We start from the raw sequence: 19,810 nt of genomic DNA, 5'->3' as shown, positions 1-19,810 counted from the left end.
CCTGTAACCCGAGCAGCCTCCAGCCGGCCTGTCTGCTCTCCCCTGGGGTCTTCCCTGAGCCCCACACTACAACCAACAGACACAGTGGTCTTATGCAAGCGGGGAAAGCCAGTGACCACAGATGCCTGGAGTGTGTGGCTAGTGTGTTAAGGGTGCTATAAATGCACTCATTCATTGTGGAGTATGGGTCATCAATCAACATGTTTTGTTTATCGGCACGCACTTCAGTGTATTCATCTGGTAAATGGCAATGAGAGTACGAGTGTGTGACGTCGTAAATGCATTCACCCATTCCTTCATGAATTCTGTCAAGAGGGCAGAGGGTGGATGGTGTAACAACAAAAAACATTTTCTTTCCATGAAGTCCATCTGATAAAGGTAAATGCTCCCAGGGCAGCAGAATGTTGAACATGTCACTTACGGCATCATAATTCTGTTCTAGATATTCAGCTACCAGGACCTTGTGTCTTGTGAGCAGGTCCTGTGAATGGGGGAGGAAACGTGCTCACTTTAATTCACACAAAAACAAACATTGTAGATTGCATATCATCTGCTGCATCGAATCATTTCTGATCTATACATTTTGTCAACTCTCAAACAAATAGGCATGGACAGATACAACAGTAATGTAAAGATTAGCATATCATCACGGGCCCATCCTAGTCTTATTAATATGGGTTTAATACAAGGTTTTTCCAGGACCCAAAGATGCTTTCAAATCTTGTGTAATTTGACCTTGAAGGTGGCGAAAGCGTCTGAGGCGATGTCGAAGGTCTCCATCTCTACGTAATTGAAGAAGTCCTGGAAGTGTTCTGAGTGGAGAACCAGCTTGGCCAGTGGCTCGTGTCTGATACACTCCCTCAGCATGATGCCACAGTTCAGCGCCGACCCAGGAGTCTCATACCTGCAGGAAGAGGGACACACGCAGACGTCACTGAGTATCATACCAATGGCTCTGGTCAGCTTTGGTACATGAAGAGAGAGAGTGTGTGTGTGAGAGAAAAACTCACCCTTTTTGCAGCACAAACAGCACCTCTTGGTGAGAGCAGAAGTACTCGACGGTGGGGCTGCGGGTGCCGATCTGCCTCCGCAGGATGTTGTTGAAGATCTGACACACGTCCTTCTTCCCCTGGGGGCATGCAATGGAAAACGTTTAAAAACGGTGCCTAATGAATTGGTGCCTAATGAACATGACCCTGATGGTCCGGCTTTGGCTCAGTCTCACCTCAAAGTCGATGACCTGCAGGTTTTCCACCAGGGAGATGAGCAGGCCGCTGTTGTAGAGCTCCTGGGCCAACTGGGCCACCGTCTCTGTGTGAGGCTCCTTGTCACCGGTCCCATATAGTATCTCCTTCATGGCCACAAGACACTTAGACACCTCCTCTGATGCCTGGGACAGGGACACCAGTTAGACACACAGGCACAATATGTACTTCTTAAAAAAAAAAAAAAAAAAATCCCCTTTTCTCCCCAATTTTCGTGGTATCCAATCGCTAGTAATTACTATCTTGTCTCATCGCTACAACTCCCGTACGGGCTCGGAAGAGACGAAGGTCGAAAGCCACGCGTCCTCCGAAGCACAACCCAACCAAGCCGCACTGCTTCTTAACACAGCGCGCCTCCAACCCGGAAGCCAGCCGCACCAATGTGTCGGAGGAAACACCGTGCACCTGGCCCCCTTGGTTAGCGCGCACTGCGCCCGGCCCGCCACAGGAGTCGCTGGAGCGCGATGAGACAAGGATATCCCTACCGGCCAAACCCTCCCTAACCCGGACGACGCTAGTCCAATTGGGCGTCGCCCCACGGACCTCCCGGTCGCGACAGAGCCTGGGCGTGAACCCAGAGACTCTGTTGGCGCAGCTAGCACTGCGATGCAGTACCCTAGACCACTGCGCCACCCGGGAGGCACAATATGTACTTCTAACAGTATTGCTGCTAATAATGTTATGCTGTTTATAAAATTAAAAAAAACTGCCATGGTATTGTACTTGAGTTGACCACTAGAGGGAGACATTTAATTGACTACCTACGGAGGTACATCTCTGTAGACACTTATGTCTCAGCCTCAGGCCCAATCATAAGACACATTATTATTGACTTGCTCTGGATATCAGCATTGCATATGACAGGAGTGGACTGTATTGAGATCACTATAGCCGGGCTGTGTGTGGAAGCAGCCTGGTTAGAGCTGAAGCAGTTCCAGCACACAGCCAGGTTACTGCGAGTTCTGTCTGGACAGAACTCTCTAACAGTCCCGTGGTGGCGAGGGCCTTTACAGCTGGGTGTCAATGAAGGAACGGCCAGGCAGCGATGCTACTTTCACAGCCCAGTGTCAGCTAGAGGCACACCGTAATAATAACCACACCAACTGACTGATCGGATCAAATAGAAGAGGTACACCGAGGCCCCAACAGCAATGTTACACAACACCTGCTTGTGGGCCTTTTCTAAGGGAAGTACTGGTTTGTGTGGTGAGGACTATTATAAGGACTTGTGTTGTAAGGATTTGTTTAGTGAGGATTCGTGTTATGAAGATGCGTCACACCTTATCTGTTTTCTTGTCATGTTTGACCAGGATGGCCATGTTCTCCTTCAGAGTTCGGACGATGTCGGCGGGATTCTTGTGGGATTTACCGAACAGCGGCATGGTGGCTGGGCCTCTCCTGACAGCCTTAAAAACACACACAGGACATACACATTATACCCTATCTATCGATAACATATAAATTACACAACTGGGTGGTTCGAGCCCTGAATGCTGATTGGCTGACAGCCGTGGTATATCAGACCGTATACCACAGGCACGACAAAACATGTATTTTTACTGCTCTAATTACATTGGTAACAAGTTTATAATAGCAATAAGGCACCTCAGGGGTTTGTGATATATGGCCAATATACCACAGCTAAGGGCTGTATCAGTGTTGTGTCATGCATAGGTATATTGGCCATATACCACACCCCCTCAGGCCTTATTGCTTATTTATACCGTCCGTCCGATTGAAACTCTGTTTTTTCATGCTAAAAAAAACAACTATCAGTGGCAGATCATTTATTTAAAAAGTCCCAATTCAGAAAAAATGAATTGGAAGATGTGATGTGATGCATCACAGATCCAAGATGGCGTAGCAGTGTAGGCGTGTTTTGTCCGTCCTCCCGTGTACTTTTGTATTTTTCGTATTTTTTGTATATATATATATTTTTTTTCTATCTCTTTTCGATTTTTAATTCGATTATACCTTCCGGTAACCTGCCTCACCCAATGTGATACGGAATCGCTATTATTTTTAACTTTGGAACACATTCAAGAACCTCCAGTAGCTAACCAGCTACAAGCTATTTAGTCACTTTACCTTCTGCACAGACACCAGCCCTGTTCTTAGCCTGGATATTACTCGCCAATCTACCAGCATCGGACTGTCTCTCCACAACAACGCCGGATTCCTGCCGTAATCCCTGAGCCACTACTTCTGATCCTCACAGCTAGCTTGCAGCTAGCTAGCAGCTAGCTAGCTCACAGCTTGCAGCTAGCTAGCTTGCACCCTCCGTGGCACCCAGTACCGAAGCTATCCCCTAACGCCACTGCCACGAAGCTAGCACCAGTTAGCAAACAAAATTCTACAATACCTCTTTCGCCATCTGGCTTGGATTCTCTGTCAACACGGCGCCCCGCCACACCACCACGTCTGGTCTGCCGACGAATACTCCATCCGCTGTGCCCTCAACCGGCCTCCGTCTGAGCAGACCACCCCCGGGCTACTAACTTTAAACGCCGCGTGCTAGCGTGGTGACGGCTTCCCTGCTCCATCCACTGCTCCCCCCTGGACACTATGATCACTTGGCTACATAGCTGATGCCTGCTGGACTGTCCATTAATCACGGTACTCCATTCTGTTTATTTGTGTTTATCTGTCGGCCCCAGCCGCAAACTCAGGCTCTGTGTGTAGTTAATCTGACCCTCTCTGCCTAGTCATCGCCATTTTACCTGCTGTTGTTGTGTTAGCTGACTAGCTGCTGTTGTCTCACCTGTTGTTTTAGCTAGCTCTCCCAATCAAGACCTGCGATTACTTTATGCCTTACTATATGTCTCTCTCGAATATCAATATGCCTTGTATACTGTTGTTCGGGTTAGTTATCATTGTTTCAGTTCACAATGGAGCCCGTAGTTCCACTCCTAATACCTCTGATATCTCCTTTGTCCCACCTCCCACACATGCGGTGACCTCACCCATTATAACCAGCATGTCCAGAGATACAACCTCTCTTATCATCACCCAGTGCCTGGGCTTACCTCCGCTGTACCCGCACCCCACCATACCCCTGTCTGCACATTATGCCCTGAATATATTCTACCACGCCCATAAATCTGCTCCTTTTATTCCTTGTCCCCAACGCTCTAGGCGACCAGTTTTGATAGCCTTTAGCCGCACCCTCATCCTACTACTCCTCTGTTCCTCGGGTGATGTGGAGGTAAACCCAGGCCCTGCATGTCCCCAGGCACCCTCATTTGTTGACTTCTGTGATCAAAAAAGCCTTGGTTTCATGCATGTCAACATCAGAATCCTCCTCCCTAAGATTGTTTTACTCACTGCTTTAGCACACTCTGCCAACCCTGATGTCCTTGTCGTGTCTGAATCCTGGCTTAGGAAGGCCACCAAAAATTCTGAGATTTCCATACCCAACTATAACACTTTCCGTCAAGATAGAACTGCCAAAGGGGGAGGAGTTGCAATCTACTGCAGAGATAGCCTGCAAAGTTCTGTCATACTTTCCAGGTCTATGCCCAAACAGTTCGAACTTCTAATTTAAAAAATTAATCTCTCCAGAAATAAGTCTCTCACTGTTGCCGCCTGCTACCGACCCCCCTCAGCTCCCAGCTGTGCCCTGGACACCATCTGTGAATTGATCGCCCCCCATCTAGCTTCAGAGTTTGTTCTGTTAGGTGCCCTAAACTGGGATATGCTTAACACCCCGGCAGTCCTACAATCTAAGCTAGATGCCCTCAATCTCACACAAATCATCAAGGAACCCACCAGGTACAACCCTAAATCCGTAAACATGGGCACCCTAATAGACATTATCCTGACCAACTTGCCCTCCAAATACACCTCTGCTGTCTTCAATCAGGATCTCAGCGATCACTGCCTCATTGACTGTATCCGCTACGGGTCCGCGGTCAAACGACCACCCCTCATCACTGTCAAACGCTCCCTAAAACACTTCTGCGAGCAGGCCTTTCTAATCGACCTGGCCCGGGTATCCTGGAAGGATATTGACCTCATCCCGTCAGTTGAGGATGCCTGGTCATTCTTTAAAAGTAACTTCCTCACTATCTTAGACAAGCATGCTCTGTTCAAAAAATGCAGAACTAAGAACAGATATATACCCCTTGGTTCACTCCAGACCTGACTGCCCTCGACCAGCACAAAAACATCCTGTGGCGAACTGCAATAGCATCGAATAGTCCCCGCGATATGCAACTGTTCAGGGAAGTCAGGAACCAATACACGCAGTCAGTCAGGAAAGCAAAGGCCAGCTTTTTCAAGCAGAAATTTGCATCCTGTAGCTCTAACTCCAAAAAGTTCTGGGACACTGTAAAGTCCATGGAGAACAAGAGCACCTCCTCCCAGCTGCCCACTGCACTGAGGCTAGGTAACACGGTCACCACCGATAAATCCGTGATAATCGAAGACTTCAACAAGCATTTCTCAACGGCTGGCCATGCCTTCCTCCTGGCTACTCCAACCCTGGCCAACAGCTCCGCCCCCCCCGCTGCTACTCGCCCAAGCCTCCCCAGCTTCTCCTTTACCCAAATCCAGATAGCAGATGTTCTGAAAGAGCTGCAAAACCTGGACCCATACAAATCAGCTGGGCTTGACAATCTGGACCCTCTATTTCTGAAACTGTCCGCCGCCATTGTCGCACCCCCTATTTCCAGCCTGTTCAACCTCTCCTTCGTATCATCTGAGATCCCCAAGGATTGGAAAGCTGCCGCGGTCATCCCCCTCTTCAAAGGGGGAGACACCCTGGACCCAAACTGTTACAGACCTATATCCATCCTGCCCTGCCTATCTAAGGTCTTCGAAAGCCAAGTCAACAAACAGATCACTGACCATCTCGAATCCCACCGTACCTTTTCCGCTGTGGAATCCGGTTTCCGAGCCGGTCACGGGTGCACCTCAGCCACGCTCAAGGTACTAAACGATATCATAACCGCCATCGATAAAAGACAGTACTGTGCAGCCGTCTTCATCGACCTGGCCAAGGCTTTCGACTCTGTCAATCACCATATTCTTATCGGCAGACTCAGTAGCCTCGGTTTTTCTAATGACTGCCTTGCCTGGTTCACCAACTACTTCGCAGACAGAGTTCAGTGTGTCAAATCGGAGGGCATGTTGTCCGGTCCTCTGGCAGTCTCTATGGGGGTACCACAGGGTTCAATTCTCAGGCCGACTCTTTTCTCTGTATATATCAATGATGTTGCTCTTGCTGCGGGCGATTCCCTGATCCACCTCTACGCAGACGACACCATTCTGTATACTTCTGGCCCTTCCTTGGACACTGTGCTATCTAACCTCCAAACGAGCTTCAATGCCATACAACACTCCTTCCATGGCCTCCAACTGCTCTTAAACGCTAGTAAAACCAAATGCATGCTTTTCAACCGGTCGCTGCCTGCACCCGCACGCCCGAATAGCATCACCACCCTGGATGGTTCCGACCTAGAATATGTGGACATCTATAAGTACCTAGGTGTCTGGCTAGACTGCAAACTCTCCTTCCAGACTCATATCAAACATCTCCAATCCAAAATCAAATCGAGAGTCGGCTTTCTATTTCGCAACAAAGCCTCCTTCACTCACGCCGCCAAACTTACCCTAGTAAAACTGACTATCCTACCGATCCTCGACTTCGGCGATGTCATCTACAAAATAGCTTCCAATACTCTACTCGGCAAACTGGATGCAGTTTATCACAGTGCCATCCGTTTTGTTACTAAAGCACCTTATACCACCCACCACTGCGACCTGTATGCTCTAGTCGGCTGGCCCTCGCTGCATGTTCGTCGTCAGACCCACTGGCTCCAGGTCATCTACAAGGCTATGCTAGGTAAAGCGCCGCCTTATCTCAGTTCACTGGTCACGATGGCAACACCCACCCGTAGTACGCGCTCCAGCAGGTGTATCTCACTGATCATCCCTAAAGCCAAAACCTCATTTGGCCGCCTTTCCTTCCAGTTCTCTGCTGCCTGCGACTGGAACGAATTACAAAAATCTCTGAAGTTGGAGACTTATCTCCCTCAACAACTCTAAACATCTGCTATCTGAGCAGCTAACCGATCGCTGCAGCTGTACATAGTCCATCGGTATATAGCCCACCCAATTTACCTACCTCATCCCCATACTGTTTTCATTTATTTACTTTTCTGCTCTTTTGCACACCAGTATCTCTATTTGCACATGATCATCTGATGATTTATCACCCCAGTGTTAATCTGCTAAATTGTAATTATTCGCTCCTATGGCCTATTTATTGCCTACCTCCTCATGCCTTTTGCACACATTGTATATAGATTCTCTTTTTTTCTTTTTTTTCCTACTATGTTATTGACTTGTTTATTGTTTACTCCATGTGTAACTCTGTGTTGTTGTCTGTTCACACTGCTATGCTTTATCTTGGCCAGGTCGCAGTTGCAAATGAGAACTTGTTCTCAACTAGCCTACCTGGTTAAATAAAGGTTAAATAAAATAAATAAAAATGCTTCTCATTTTCTCAGATAGGATAGGACACGGTTTTGATCTGAGAATCCTTCGGGAGAATACATACATACACACACTACCGTTCAAAAGTTTGGGGTCACTTAGAAATGTCCCTGTTTTGAAAGAAAATCAATTTTTTTGTCCATTAAAATAACATCAAATTGATCAGAAATACAGTGTAGACATTGTTAATGTTGTAAATGACTATTGTAGCTGGAAACGGCTGATATTTCATGGAATATCTACATAGGCGTACAGAGGCCCATTATCAGCAACCAGCACTCCGGTGTTTCTCTGGAACGTTGTGTTTGCTAATCCAAGCTTATAATTTTAATAATAGGCTAATTGATCATTAGAAAACCATTTTGCAATTATGTTAGCACAGCTGAAAACTGTTGAGCTGATTAAAAGAAGCAATAAAACTGGCCTTCTTTAGACTAGTTGAGTATCTGGAGCATCAGCATTTGTGGGTTCGATTACAGGCTCAAAATGGCTAGAATCAAATAACTTTCTTCTGAAACTCATCAGTCTATTCTTGTTCTGAGAAACGAAGGCTATTCCATGTTTACAAACACTACAGGAACAAGTATCCGTACCCATTGAATGCAGTGATCACAATATAGTGGCTATATCCAGGAAAGCCAAAGTTCCAACAGCTGGCCTAAAATTGTGTATAAGAGATTTAGCTGTGACTTATGTGGATGATGTTAAAAATATTTTTGGGTCTGATGTGATTAATGAGTAGCATCCAGACGCTGCACTTGATGAATTTATGAAATTGCTTCTTCCAATTATTGATAAACACACACCTGTTAAGAAACTGACTGTTAAGGCTTCATGGGTTGATGAGGAATTGAAAAACTGTATGGTTGAAAGAGATGGGGCAAAAGGAGTGGCTAATAAGTCTGGCTGCACATCTGACTGGCTGACTTACTGCAAATTGAGAAATGTGACTAAACTCAACAAAAAGAAGAAACTGCATTATGAAGTGAAGATCAAAAATATAAAGAATGATGGAATAACTTTAAATTAATTTATGGGCAGAAAGACAAATTCAACTCCATCTTTCATCTAATCAAATGGCTTATTCATCACAAAACCATTTAATTTTGCCAATTATTTTGAATCATTACTTCATTGGCAAAGTGGGCAAACTTAGGCAGGAAATGCCAACAATGAACAGTGAGCCATCATATTAATGCATAAAAAAAACAAATAATGAAAGAAAAGCATTGCAAGTTTGAATTTTGTAAAGTTAGTGTGGGAGAGGTGGAAAAAATTAATGTTATATAATAATGACAAACCTCATGGCATTGACAACTTAGATGGAAAGCTACTGAGGATGGTAGGGGACTCTATAGCCACTCCTATCTGTCATATCTTTAATCTGAGCCTAGAGGAAAGTCTTCGTTCTCAGGCCTGGAGGGAAGCCAAAATAATTCCGCTACCCAAGAGTGGTAAAGCGGTCTTTACTTGTTCAAACAGCAGACCTATAAGCTTGCTGCAAACTGTTGGAAAAAATAGTGTTTGACCAAATACATTGCTATTTTGCTGTAAACAAACTAACAACAGACTTTCAGCATGCTTATAGAGAAAGAAACTCAACATATACTGCACTGACAAATGATAATATGAAGATTGTGGGAGATGTACTGTTAGATTTCAGTGCTGCCTTTGATATTATTGACCATAAACTGTTGTTGAACCCCAGCTCAGCCTTCAGCCTCCGTTCTAAATCCACGATATGGCAATCTAATATAAAACAAGGGTTTTCTTTAAATGGAAGCTTCTCTAATGTCAAACATGTAAAGTGTGGTGTACCGCAGGGCAGCTCTCTAGGCCCTCTACTCTTTGTTTATGAAAATCCCAAATTGTTTGCATAGTCAATTTACACAAGCTCTGACACACACTTACCCCACCAGACATGCCACCAGGGGTCTTTTCACTTTCCCCAAATCCAGAACAAATTCAAGAAAACGTACAGTATTATATAGAGCCATTATTGCATGGAACTCCATTCCATCTCGTATTGCTCAAATAAACAGAAAACCCGCTCGCCCCTATTTGACCTAGATAGTTTGTGTATGCATTGTTATGTAGGCTACTTGTGCCTTTATTTTTGTAATGTAGTTCTGTCCTTGCTGTTCTTGTCTATTAATGTTCTGTATTATGTCATGTTTCAAGTTGTGTGGCCCCCAGGAAGAGTAGCTGCTGCTTTTGCAACAGCTAATGGGGATGCTAATGAAATCCCAAAATACCACTGCGGTCCAGCTCATCCCAAACCATCTCAATTGGGTTGAGGTCAGGTGATTATGGAGGCCAGGTCCTGTAATGCAGCACTCCATCACTCTCCTTCTTGTTCAAATATCCCTTACACAGTCTGGAGGTGTGCTGGGTCATTGTCCTGTTGAAAAACAAATGATAGTCCCACTAAGTGCAAACCAGATGGAATGGCATATTGCTGCAGAATGCTGTGGTAGCCATGCTGGTTAAGTGTCACCAGAAAAGCATCCCCACACCATCACACCTCCTCCTCCATGCTTCATGGTGGGAACCACACATGCAGAGATCATCCGTTCACCTACTCCGAATCTCACAAAGACAGAGCGGTTGGAACCAAAAATCTCAAATTTGGACTCCGACCAAAGGACTGATTTCCACTGGTCTAATTTCCATTGCTCGTGTTTCTTGGCCCAAGCAAGTCTCTTATTGGTTTACCTTTAGTAGTGGTTTCTTTGCAGAAATTCAACCATAAAGGCCTGATTCACACAGTCTCCTCTGAACAGTTGATGTTGAGATGTGTCTGCTACTTGAACTCTGAAGCATTTATTTGGGCTGCAAACTGAGTTGCAGTTAACTCTAATGAACTTGTCCTCTGCAGCAGAGGTAACTCTGCGTCTTCCTTTCTTGTGGCGGTCCTCATGAAAGCCAGTTTCATCATAGTGCTTGGTTTTTGCGACTGCACTTGAAGAAACTTTCAAAGTTCTTGAAATGTTCCGAATTGACTGACCTTCACGTCTTAAAGTAATGATGGACTGTCGTTTCTCTTTGCTTATTTGAGCTGTTCTTGCCATAATATGGACTTGGTCTTTTACCAAATAGGGCTATCTTCTGTATACCCCCCTACCTTGTCACAACACAACTGATTGGCTCAAATGCATTAAGAAGGAAAGAAATTCCACAAATTAGCTTTTAACAAGGCACACGTGTTAATTGAAATGCATTCCAGGTGACTACCTCATGAAGCTGGTTGAGATAATGCCAAGAGTCTGTAAGCTATGATCCCTTATTGAGGTCACTTCTTAAATCCACTTCAAATCAATATAGATGAAGGGGAGGAGACAGGGTAAAGAAGGATTTTTAAGCCTTGGGACAATTGAGACTGATTGTCTATGTTTGCCATTCAGAGGGTGAATGGGCAAGACAACAGATTGAAGTGCCTTTGAACGGGGTATGGTAGTAGGTGCCAGGCACAGTGGTTTGTGTCAAGAACTGCAACGCTGCTGGGTTTTTCACACAACAGTTTCCTGTGTGTTTCAAGAATATTCCACCACACAAAGGACATCTAGCCAACTTGACACAACTCTGGGAAGCATTGGAGTCAACATGGTCCAGCATCCCTGTGGAACGCTTTCGACACCTTGTACAGTCCATGCCCCGAAGAATTGAGGTGCAAGCCAATATTAGGAAGGTGTTCTTAATGTTTTGTACACTCAGTGTATATCACACATTATAAACTGGGTGGTTCGAGCCCTGAATGCTGACAACTGTGGTATATCACGGGTATGACAAAACATATTTTTACTGTTCTAATTACGTTGGTAGCCAGTTTATAATAGCAATAAGGCACCTCGGGGGTTTGTGGTATATGATCAATAAACCACGGCTAAGGGTTGAATCCAGGCACTCTACATTGCGTTTTTGCATAAGAACAGCTTTTAGCCGTGGTATATACCACACCCCCTCGAGCCTGATTGCTTAATTATACCATATATCAGTGTACCACAGGCATTTCTCCCCTTACTTGCCATGGGGTGCATCTCAATAGTCTGAAGTATCTTCTTCTAATCTCCTCTCGTTCATCTACATTGATGTGAAATAAACAAACAAAAGCCTGCATCCCCTGTGGGTGTCCCAGACCAGGACTGAAGAACACTAGTAGTGATGGAGGAGAGGAGACAAGGAGAGGAAGGCAACTGTATTGAGATACACCCACAGAAAGAAGAGTGCAGTCTTCCCCCTGGGATCTAGCAGTGATTTATAAAAGGGCATAAGCAATACCGCTTACGCTGAGTCAGACTACACTCTGCACACCTCACTGCATTCAGCATGGTTGTCATGACGACAAAACAAAAGGCAGCCAGACGACAGATAATAGGTGTGTGCGTTTCATCACTCAAGAGGATGTCTCAACAATGTGCGTCCGAAATACTGAAATAGCCTACTCATGGCCAGTGCAAAGTTAGGCCAACTCCGTTTGAGATTTAGGATCCCAATGGTTCGCCATGTTGGCACCTAGAGTTCTAATACAGTTTACATTCTACGAGAGAGAGAGAGAGAGAGAGAGAGGGGGGGTGAGTGAGAGTGGGGGTGAGTATAACTTGTGACTGTTAATCCTTAGTGCTGAGCGTGACGGTATTACCTCCATTCCTCCCAGAACAGAACAGACAGACTGATGCCAGGAGCTTGTCACTTTGATCACAGTCCAGAGCAGGAGACTAGTCAGTGGACTGCATCGCTCACAGCCTTGCACATCATGTAGAGCAGATGGGATTTCCTATTCCTATTTTCTTCATGCAAGAGAATGTCTGTTCTACACTATCCATTTCTATCTGGATGTTTGGTATGCTTGCAGTCACCCCTGAAAAAGCCCCAGCGCAAAACGCAGGACAGTGAACCCAAGAAAATCCTATTCCTATCCCACTCACTGACTACAAGCAAGAAAGGAGCCCCCTCTCTACCTCAACCCTGTTCTCCCCACCCAGACCTGCTCAGAAAACTGCATTTCCCATGAAGCTGTGAGGTAAACACAGTATAAGTAGTATCTTTGTCTCTGCATTGTTGGAAAAGGACCTGTAAGTAAGCATTTCGCTGTTAGTCCTACACCTGTTGTTTACGAAGCATGTGATAAATAACATTTGATTTGATTAATGCAACTTTAATAACAACCCATCAATCAGAATGAAACAGGAATGAGGCTAAATGTCTCTGGACAGGCAACTGCATGAGTTCATAATGGAAGGGATAATCCTGATTCTGACACGCCACAACATGCTCAACCAGGAAATAAAAGGCTGCTAGCCTACTTTATAAACATACCACGAAGCCTACGGATATGAGGAGCGATTGGATGAAACTAAGGGGCCTGGATGTAGCCTAGGCCTAGTTGGACACAATTCACAGACTTGGGTTCATTATCGGACCTCTAGTAACACATTAGGGGCCTACAGTATGCAATATTTTACAAATAAACTGATTTTCCCTGGATTATCTGTAACCTTAACCTGGTCTAATGTAGCCTAGAAGGACAGAGTTAGGTAACAAAAATATCCTATCTATACAATCTACAGTATATGTGATCCTTTTTAGAGCATGGTGCTTGTGATGCCAGGGTAGTGGTTTCGATTCCCGGGACCACCCATACGTAAAATATATGCACGCATGACTAAATTGCTTTGGATAAAAGCATCTGTTAAATGGCATATATTTATATTGATTTCCCCCATGCTAGATTACGGAGACGTAATTTATAGATCGGCAGGTAAGGCTGCTCTCGAGCGGATAGATGTTCTTTACCATTCGGCCATCAGATTTGCCACCAATGCTCCTTAAAGAACACATCACTGCACTCTATACTCCTCTGTAAACTGGTCGTCTCTGTATACCCGTCGCAAGACCCACTGGTTGATGCTTATTTATAAAAACCCTCTTAGGCCTCACTCCCCCCTATCTGAGATATCTACTGCAGCCCTCATCATCCACATACAACACCCGTTCTGCCAGTCACATTCTGTTAAAGGTCCCCAAAGCACATACATCCCTGGGTCGCTCCTCTTATCAGTTCGCTGCAGCTAGCGACTGGAACGAGCTGCAACGAACAATCAAACTGAACAGTTTTATCTCAATCTCTTCATTCAAAGACTCAATCATGGACACTCTTACTGACAGTTGTGGCTGTTTTGCGTGATGTATTGTTGTCTCTACCTTCTTGCCCTTTGTGCTGTTGTCTGTGCCCAATAATGTTTGTACCATGTTTTGTGTTGCTACTGTGTTATCACGTGTTACTGCCTTGCTATGTTGTTGTCTTAGGTCTCTCTTTATGTAGTGTTGTCTCTTTTGTCGTAATGTGTGTTTTATCCTATATTTATATTTTATTTATTTTTAATCCCAGCCCCTGTCCCCGCAGGAGGCCTTTTGGTAGGCCGTCATTGTAAATAAGAATTTGTTCTTAACTGACTTGTCTAGTTAAATAAAGGTTAAATAAATACATTTTAAAAAATAAGGAGGAATCCTTTTAGCCTTTCCTAAAGGGAGTGGTTGTATTTCTTGTCATGGGCCTAGAACAGCAAGGTTGTTATCCTATACTGACACTAGAGCTGGGACGATAAACTGAAAATGATCGACACCGACCACTTATCGTGAACATTTTGCTGATATCGGTCATTACATAAATAACCTATAGGGTCCTACTAGAGAAATGGGAATTATGAAATTAAATAAGTTTGCTAATATGGGTTATTGTTTATGGGACAAGTGATTGCTACAACATTCAAAGTAGTTGTAGTAGTTTTAAGGGTAATAAAATAAAAAAATAACTGTGGTACACATTAAATGTTATAAGCGTATCGTTAAATGTATTGTTATCGTGATAATTCAATGAATTTAGCTTGATATGGATTTTTGGCCATATCGCCCAGCGCTAACTGACACGCTGGTATTACAATTAAATAAACGTACCTCATCTAACCGACACCCTGGTATTACAATTAAATAAACGTACCTCATCTAACCGACACCCTGGTATTACAATTAAATAAACGTACCTCATCTAACCGACACCCTGCTATTACAATTAAATAAATGTACCTCATCTAACCGACACCCTGGTATTACATAGCTTATTAAATTAACCTCATCTAACTGACACCCTGGTATTACATAGCTTATTAAATTAACCTCATCTAACCGATACCCTGGTATTACATAGCATATTAAATTAACCTCATCTAACCGACACCCTGGTATTACATAGCTTATTAAATAAACTAACCTCATCTAACCGACACCCTGGTATTACATAGCTTATTAAATAAACTAACCTCATCTAACCGATACCCTGGTATTACATAGCTTATTAAATAAACTAACCTCATCTAACCGACACCCTGGTATTACATAGCTTATTAAATAAACTAACCTCATCTAACCAACACCCTGGTATTACATAGCTTATTAAATAAACTAACCTCATCTAACCGATACCCTGGTATTACATAGCTTATTAAATTAACCTCATCTAACTGACACCCTGGTATTACATAGCTTATTAAATTAACCTCATCTAACTGACACCCTGGTATTACGTAGCTTATTAAATTAACCTCATCTAACCGACACCCTGGTATTACATAGCTTATTAAATAAACTAACCTCATCTAACCAACACCCTGGTATTACATAGCTTATTAAATAAACTAACCTCATCTAACCGATACCCTGGTATTACATAGCTTATTAAATAAACTAACCTCATCTAACCGATACCCTGGTATTACATAGCTTATTAAATAAACTAACCTCATCTAACTGACACCCTGGTATTACATAGCTTATTAAATAAACTAACCTCATCTAACCGATACCCTGGTATTACATAGCTTATTAAATAAACTAACCTCATCTAACTGACACCCTGGTATTACATAGCTTATTAAATAAACTAACCTCATCTAACTGACACCCTGGTATTACATAGCTTATTAAATAAACTAACCTCATCTAACCGATACCCTGGTATTACATAGCTTATTAAATAAACTAACCTCATCTAACCAACACCCTGGTATTACATAGCTTATTAAATTAACCTCATCTAACTGACACCCTGGTATTACATAGCTTATTAAATTAACTAACCTCATCTAACCGATACCCTGGTATTACATAGCTTATTAAATTAACCTCATCTAACTGACACCCTGGTATTACATAGCTTATTAAATTAACCTCATCTAACTGACACCCTGGTATTACGTAGCTTATTAAATTAACCTCATCTAACCGACACCCTGGTATTACATAGCATATTAAATAAACTAACCTCATCTAACTGACATCCTGGTATTACACAGCATATTACATTAACCTCATCTAACCGATACCCTGGTATTACATAGCATATTAAATAAACTAACCTCATCTAACCGATACCCTGGTATTACATAGCTTATTAAATAAACTAACCTCATCTAACCGATACCCTGGTATTACATAGCTTATTAAATAAACTAACCTCATCTAACCGATACCCTGGTATTACATAGCATATTAAATAAACTAACCTCATCTAACCAACACCCTGGTACTACATAGCTTATTAAATAAACTAACCTCATCTAACCGATACCCTGGTATTACATAGCTTATTAAATAAACTAACCTCATCTAACCGATACCCTGGTATTACATAGCTTATTAAATAAACTAACCTCATCTAACCAACACCCTGGTATTACACAGCATATTACATTAACCTCATCTAACCGATACCCTGGTATTACGTAGCTTATTAAATAAACTAACCTCATCTAACCGATACCCTGGTATTACACAGCATATTACATTAACCTCATCTAACCGATACCCTGGTATTACGTAGCTTATTAAATAAACTAACCTCATCTAACCAACACCCTGGTATTACGTAGCTTATTAAATTAACCTCATCTAACCGATACCCTGGTATTACACAGCATATTACATTAACCTCATCTAACCGATACCCTGGTATTACATAGCATATTAAATAAACTAACCTCATCTAACCGATACCCTGGTATTACATAGCTTATTAAATAAACTAACCTCATCTAACCGATACCCTGGTATTACATAGCATATTAAATAAACTAACCTCATCTAACCGACACCCTGGTATTACATAGCATATTAAATAAACTAACCTCATCTAACTGACATCCTGGTATTACACAGCATATTACATTAACCTCATCTAACCGATACCCTGGTATTACATAGCTTATTAAATAAACTAACCTCATCTAACCGATACCCTGGTATTACATAGCTTATTAAATAAACTAACCTCATCTAACCGATACCCTGGTATTACATAGCATATTAAATTAACCTCATCTAACCGATACCCTGGTATTACATAGCTTATTAAACTAACCTCATCTAACCGATACCCTGGTATTACATAGCTTATTAAATGAACCTCATCTAACCGATACCCTGGTATTACATAGCTTATTAAATGAACCTCATCTCACCAAATATCTAGCATTGGTTGATTAGATGTGAAACTGGAAAATAGTTGATCTACAGCCAGACAGGTTAGCTGACAACGTCACGAAAACAATGCACTAACTCTTTTTGACTCTATGCATACACACTGGACTCTACCCACACAGACACTCCAACACATACACAAGCTCACAGGCACACTGTCGCCACACACACTCATCACATATCATCTATCCTGTTAACAAGTCACTTTACCCCTACCTATAAGTACATATCTACCTCGATTACCTCGTACCCCTGCACATCGGCTCGGTACTGGTACCCCATGTATATAGCCAAGCCATCATTGCTCATTGTGGATTTATTCCTTGCGTCACAATTTGTTCTACTTTATTGTATTCTGCATTGTTGGGAAGGCCCCGTAAGCATTTCACTGTTAGTCTACACCTGTTGTTTACTAAGCATGTGACAATAAAAATAAGTTTACATGCCATCGATCCATTGATTCTAAGCCAACCCCGCCTGTTTTGCTCCATGGTTGCGAATGCATAGATTTTTTTGCTAAACAAGCTATAGGGAGTCATTTATGGAGCTATAGGGAGTCATTTATGGAGCTATAGGGAGTCATTTATGGAGCTATAGGGAGTCATTTATGGAGCTATAGGGAGTCATTTATGGAGCTATAGGGAGTCATTTATGGAGCTATAGGGAGTCATTTATGGAGCTATAGGGAGTCATTTATGGAGCTATAGGGAGTCATTTATGGAGCTATAGGGAGTCATTTATAAATTATGAGAATGGTTACGGTAGTAGGAGAGAGAGACTGAAGCAGGAGAGGAGAGAGGTACTGCCCTTCACAGGGCCTGACATGATTCCATCTCCATCAGTCAAGATGGAGTCCAGTCCCAGAGCTCCATGAACAAACACACTCACAACCTCATCACAGAAAGAATAGAGACAGAACAACTCAGAACTCTCAGACTGAATGCAAACGGAACCCAGACAAAACAAAAAGACTGATAGAACACTCCAATGGGTTGTTCTATTTCAGGGAATGTTCTGCAGCCATTTTGCCTGTTATCTTTATCATCAAACCACCATCATCATTCTGGCCTCTAATCACCTCTAACCACAGATAGAGGGTCAGATATTTTCCAACCCCTAATGGTGAAGGCTATGATTGGGGGTAGGGTAATCTGGTCCTAGATCTGTGGTTAGAGCCAACACACAGTACATGGTGCTGCTGCTGAAATAAAACTCCCATAAGGCCTAGAGTTACCTAAAGTGTCACTGAGCATCATGATTGTCCCTGCACTGACTACATCACTGATGACATAAGCCTATGCAGCTTGTCAGACATGTCATAGGGTACTCTTTAAAAAAAATGGTGAGACACAATCTATCCTATGTGAGGTGCAGTCTGGGTGACAGTTGTTCGCACCTGGTCTAAGATTGTGAATGTTGGTAGCCAATCTGACACCTTCAAAACATACATTTACATCACACATCCTGTCTAATGACACGGGCTGTCTGATTTAAAAATATGGAGGCACAAATAATTATGCATTAAAGCTGGAGAACACCAAACTAGTCTGGCTGGATAAATACATAAATAAATGAATAATAACAAAACAAGGAGCCAAACTAAACATGTAACATGGTAGGTCAAGGTCCAATGTCTTTAAATTAAGAAATTATTTGTAAGACGAACATTTCGATTAGGTTGTTACTGTATGCCTAATAGAGAATGACAGCTGGCTAGACAGACTAGCAGCCTATGCGACGGTCTCTCTCCGTCTTCACTGTTCATTGGTGTTCCTATCCTACTGCACGGAAAGCTAAGCTCTGCTAGTGCTAAAGCAAAACAAACACTGTACAAACAAAGCCAGACTTGACACATTCGATGCGTGACATTACGCATACACACTCTACTTGTCCTGTGTGTTAAAGGACCATCAAACATGTTTAGGGAAGAGCGTTCCCGGGTGAAGGCTTCACATGACATGGAGATTAATGTAGACACGCAGAAATAAAACAAATAAGACATGTGCGAATATGTCAACTATGGGATACACCCGTTTGGGGTTTTAAACTCCCTTTATCAGAATGGATGTCACATGCATAAATCGGACCGTTTTAGCAGCTAATGGTTTTACAGAAAAGCAGCTAAACAGATTGGCAATGGCTGCATTTAATTAAAGTAGAAAGATTGTATTCAATCGATTCAAGTTTGAAACAATGTTAAGGGCAGCATCAATTTGAAACATTTGAACAATAATCGTGGGATAAAATTGCCTAACTTTACCTAGCTAGCTATCTCGTAAGGATCTAATAAATTACGAATACTTACGGTGCAAGAGTCTATTTTGTATTTTTTCTCTCGGATGTCTTAGCTGCTGTCTCGATTCTCAATGTAACCGAGCAGCTTTTTCTGGTCACGCCAGCGGTGTGTTGTATGCTGGGCAAAACGTCAGAGGAATATGTGTATGTGCGAATTAAAATGTACGGAATCTTTTAAGAAGGCAGTGCAGAATTCCATTTGGTCTGATTCGATATGAGCC

The 19,810-nt window shown here is 42.9% G+C and overlaps 1 protein-coding gene across 1 annotated transcript in view; it reads right to left on the bottom strand.

The window, feature by feature from the left end:
• The window catches only part of LOC120051399 (calcium-binding protein 39-like), a 23,370-nt gene extending 3,560 nt beyond the window's left edge, over positions 1–19,810 (bottom strand). The window contains exons 1-6 of the mRNA XM_038998241.1: positions 19,600–19,810; positions 2,546–2,671; positions 1,226–1,390; positions 1,011–1,129; positions 736–904; positions 422–481 (exon numbers count right to left, since the gene is read on the bottom strand). Of these exons, the coding sequence (XP_038854169.1) occupies positions 422–481; positions 736–904; positions 1,011–1,129; positions 1,226–1,390; positions 2,546–2,647 (615 nt within the window). The 5' untranslated portion in view covers positions 2,648–2,671; positions 19,600–19,810. The remainder of the gene's footprint in view (positions 1–421; positions 482–735; positions 905–1,010; positions 1,130–1,225; positions 1,391–2,545; positions 2,672–19,599) is intronic.

This window comes from Salvelinus namaycush, chromosome 7 (assembly GCF_016432855.1).
Source record: "Salvelinus namaycush isolate Seneca chromosome 7, SaNama_1.0, whole genome shotgun sequence".
In the NCBI taxonomy this organism is placed as follows: Eukaryota; Metazoa; Chordata; class Actinopteri; order Salmoniformes; family Salmonidae; genus Salvelinus; species Salvelinus namaycush.
This window is presented reverse-complemented; position numbering and strand designations above follow the sequence as displayed.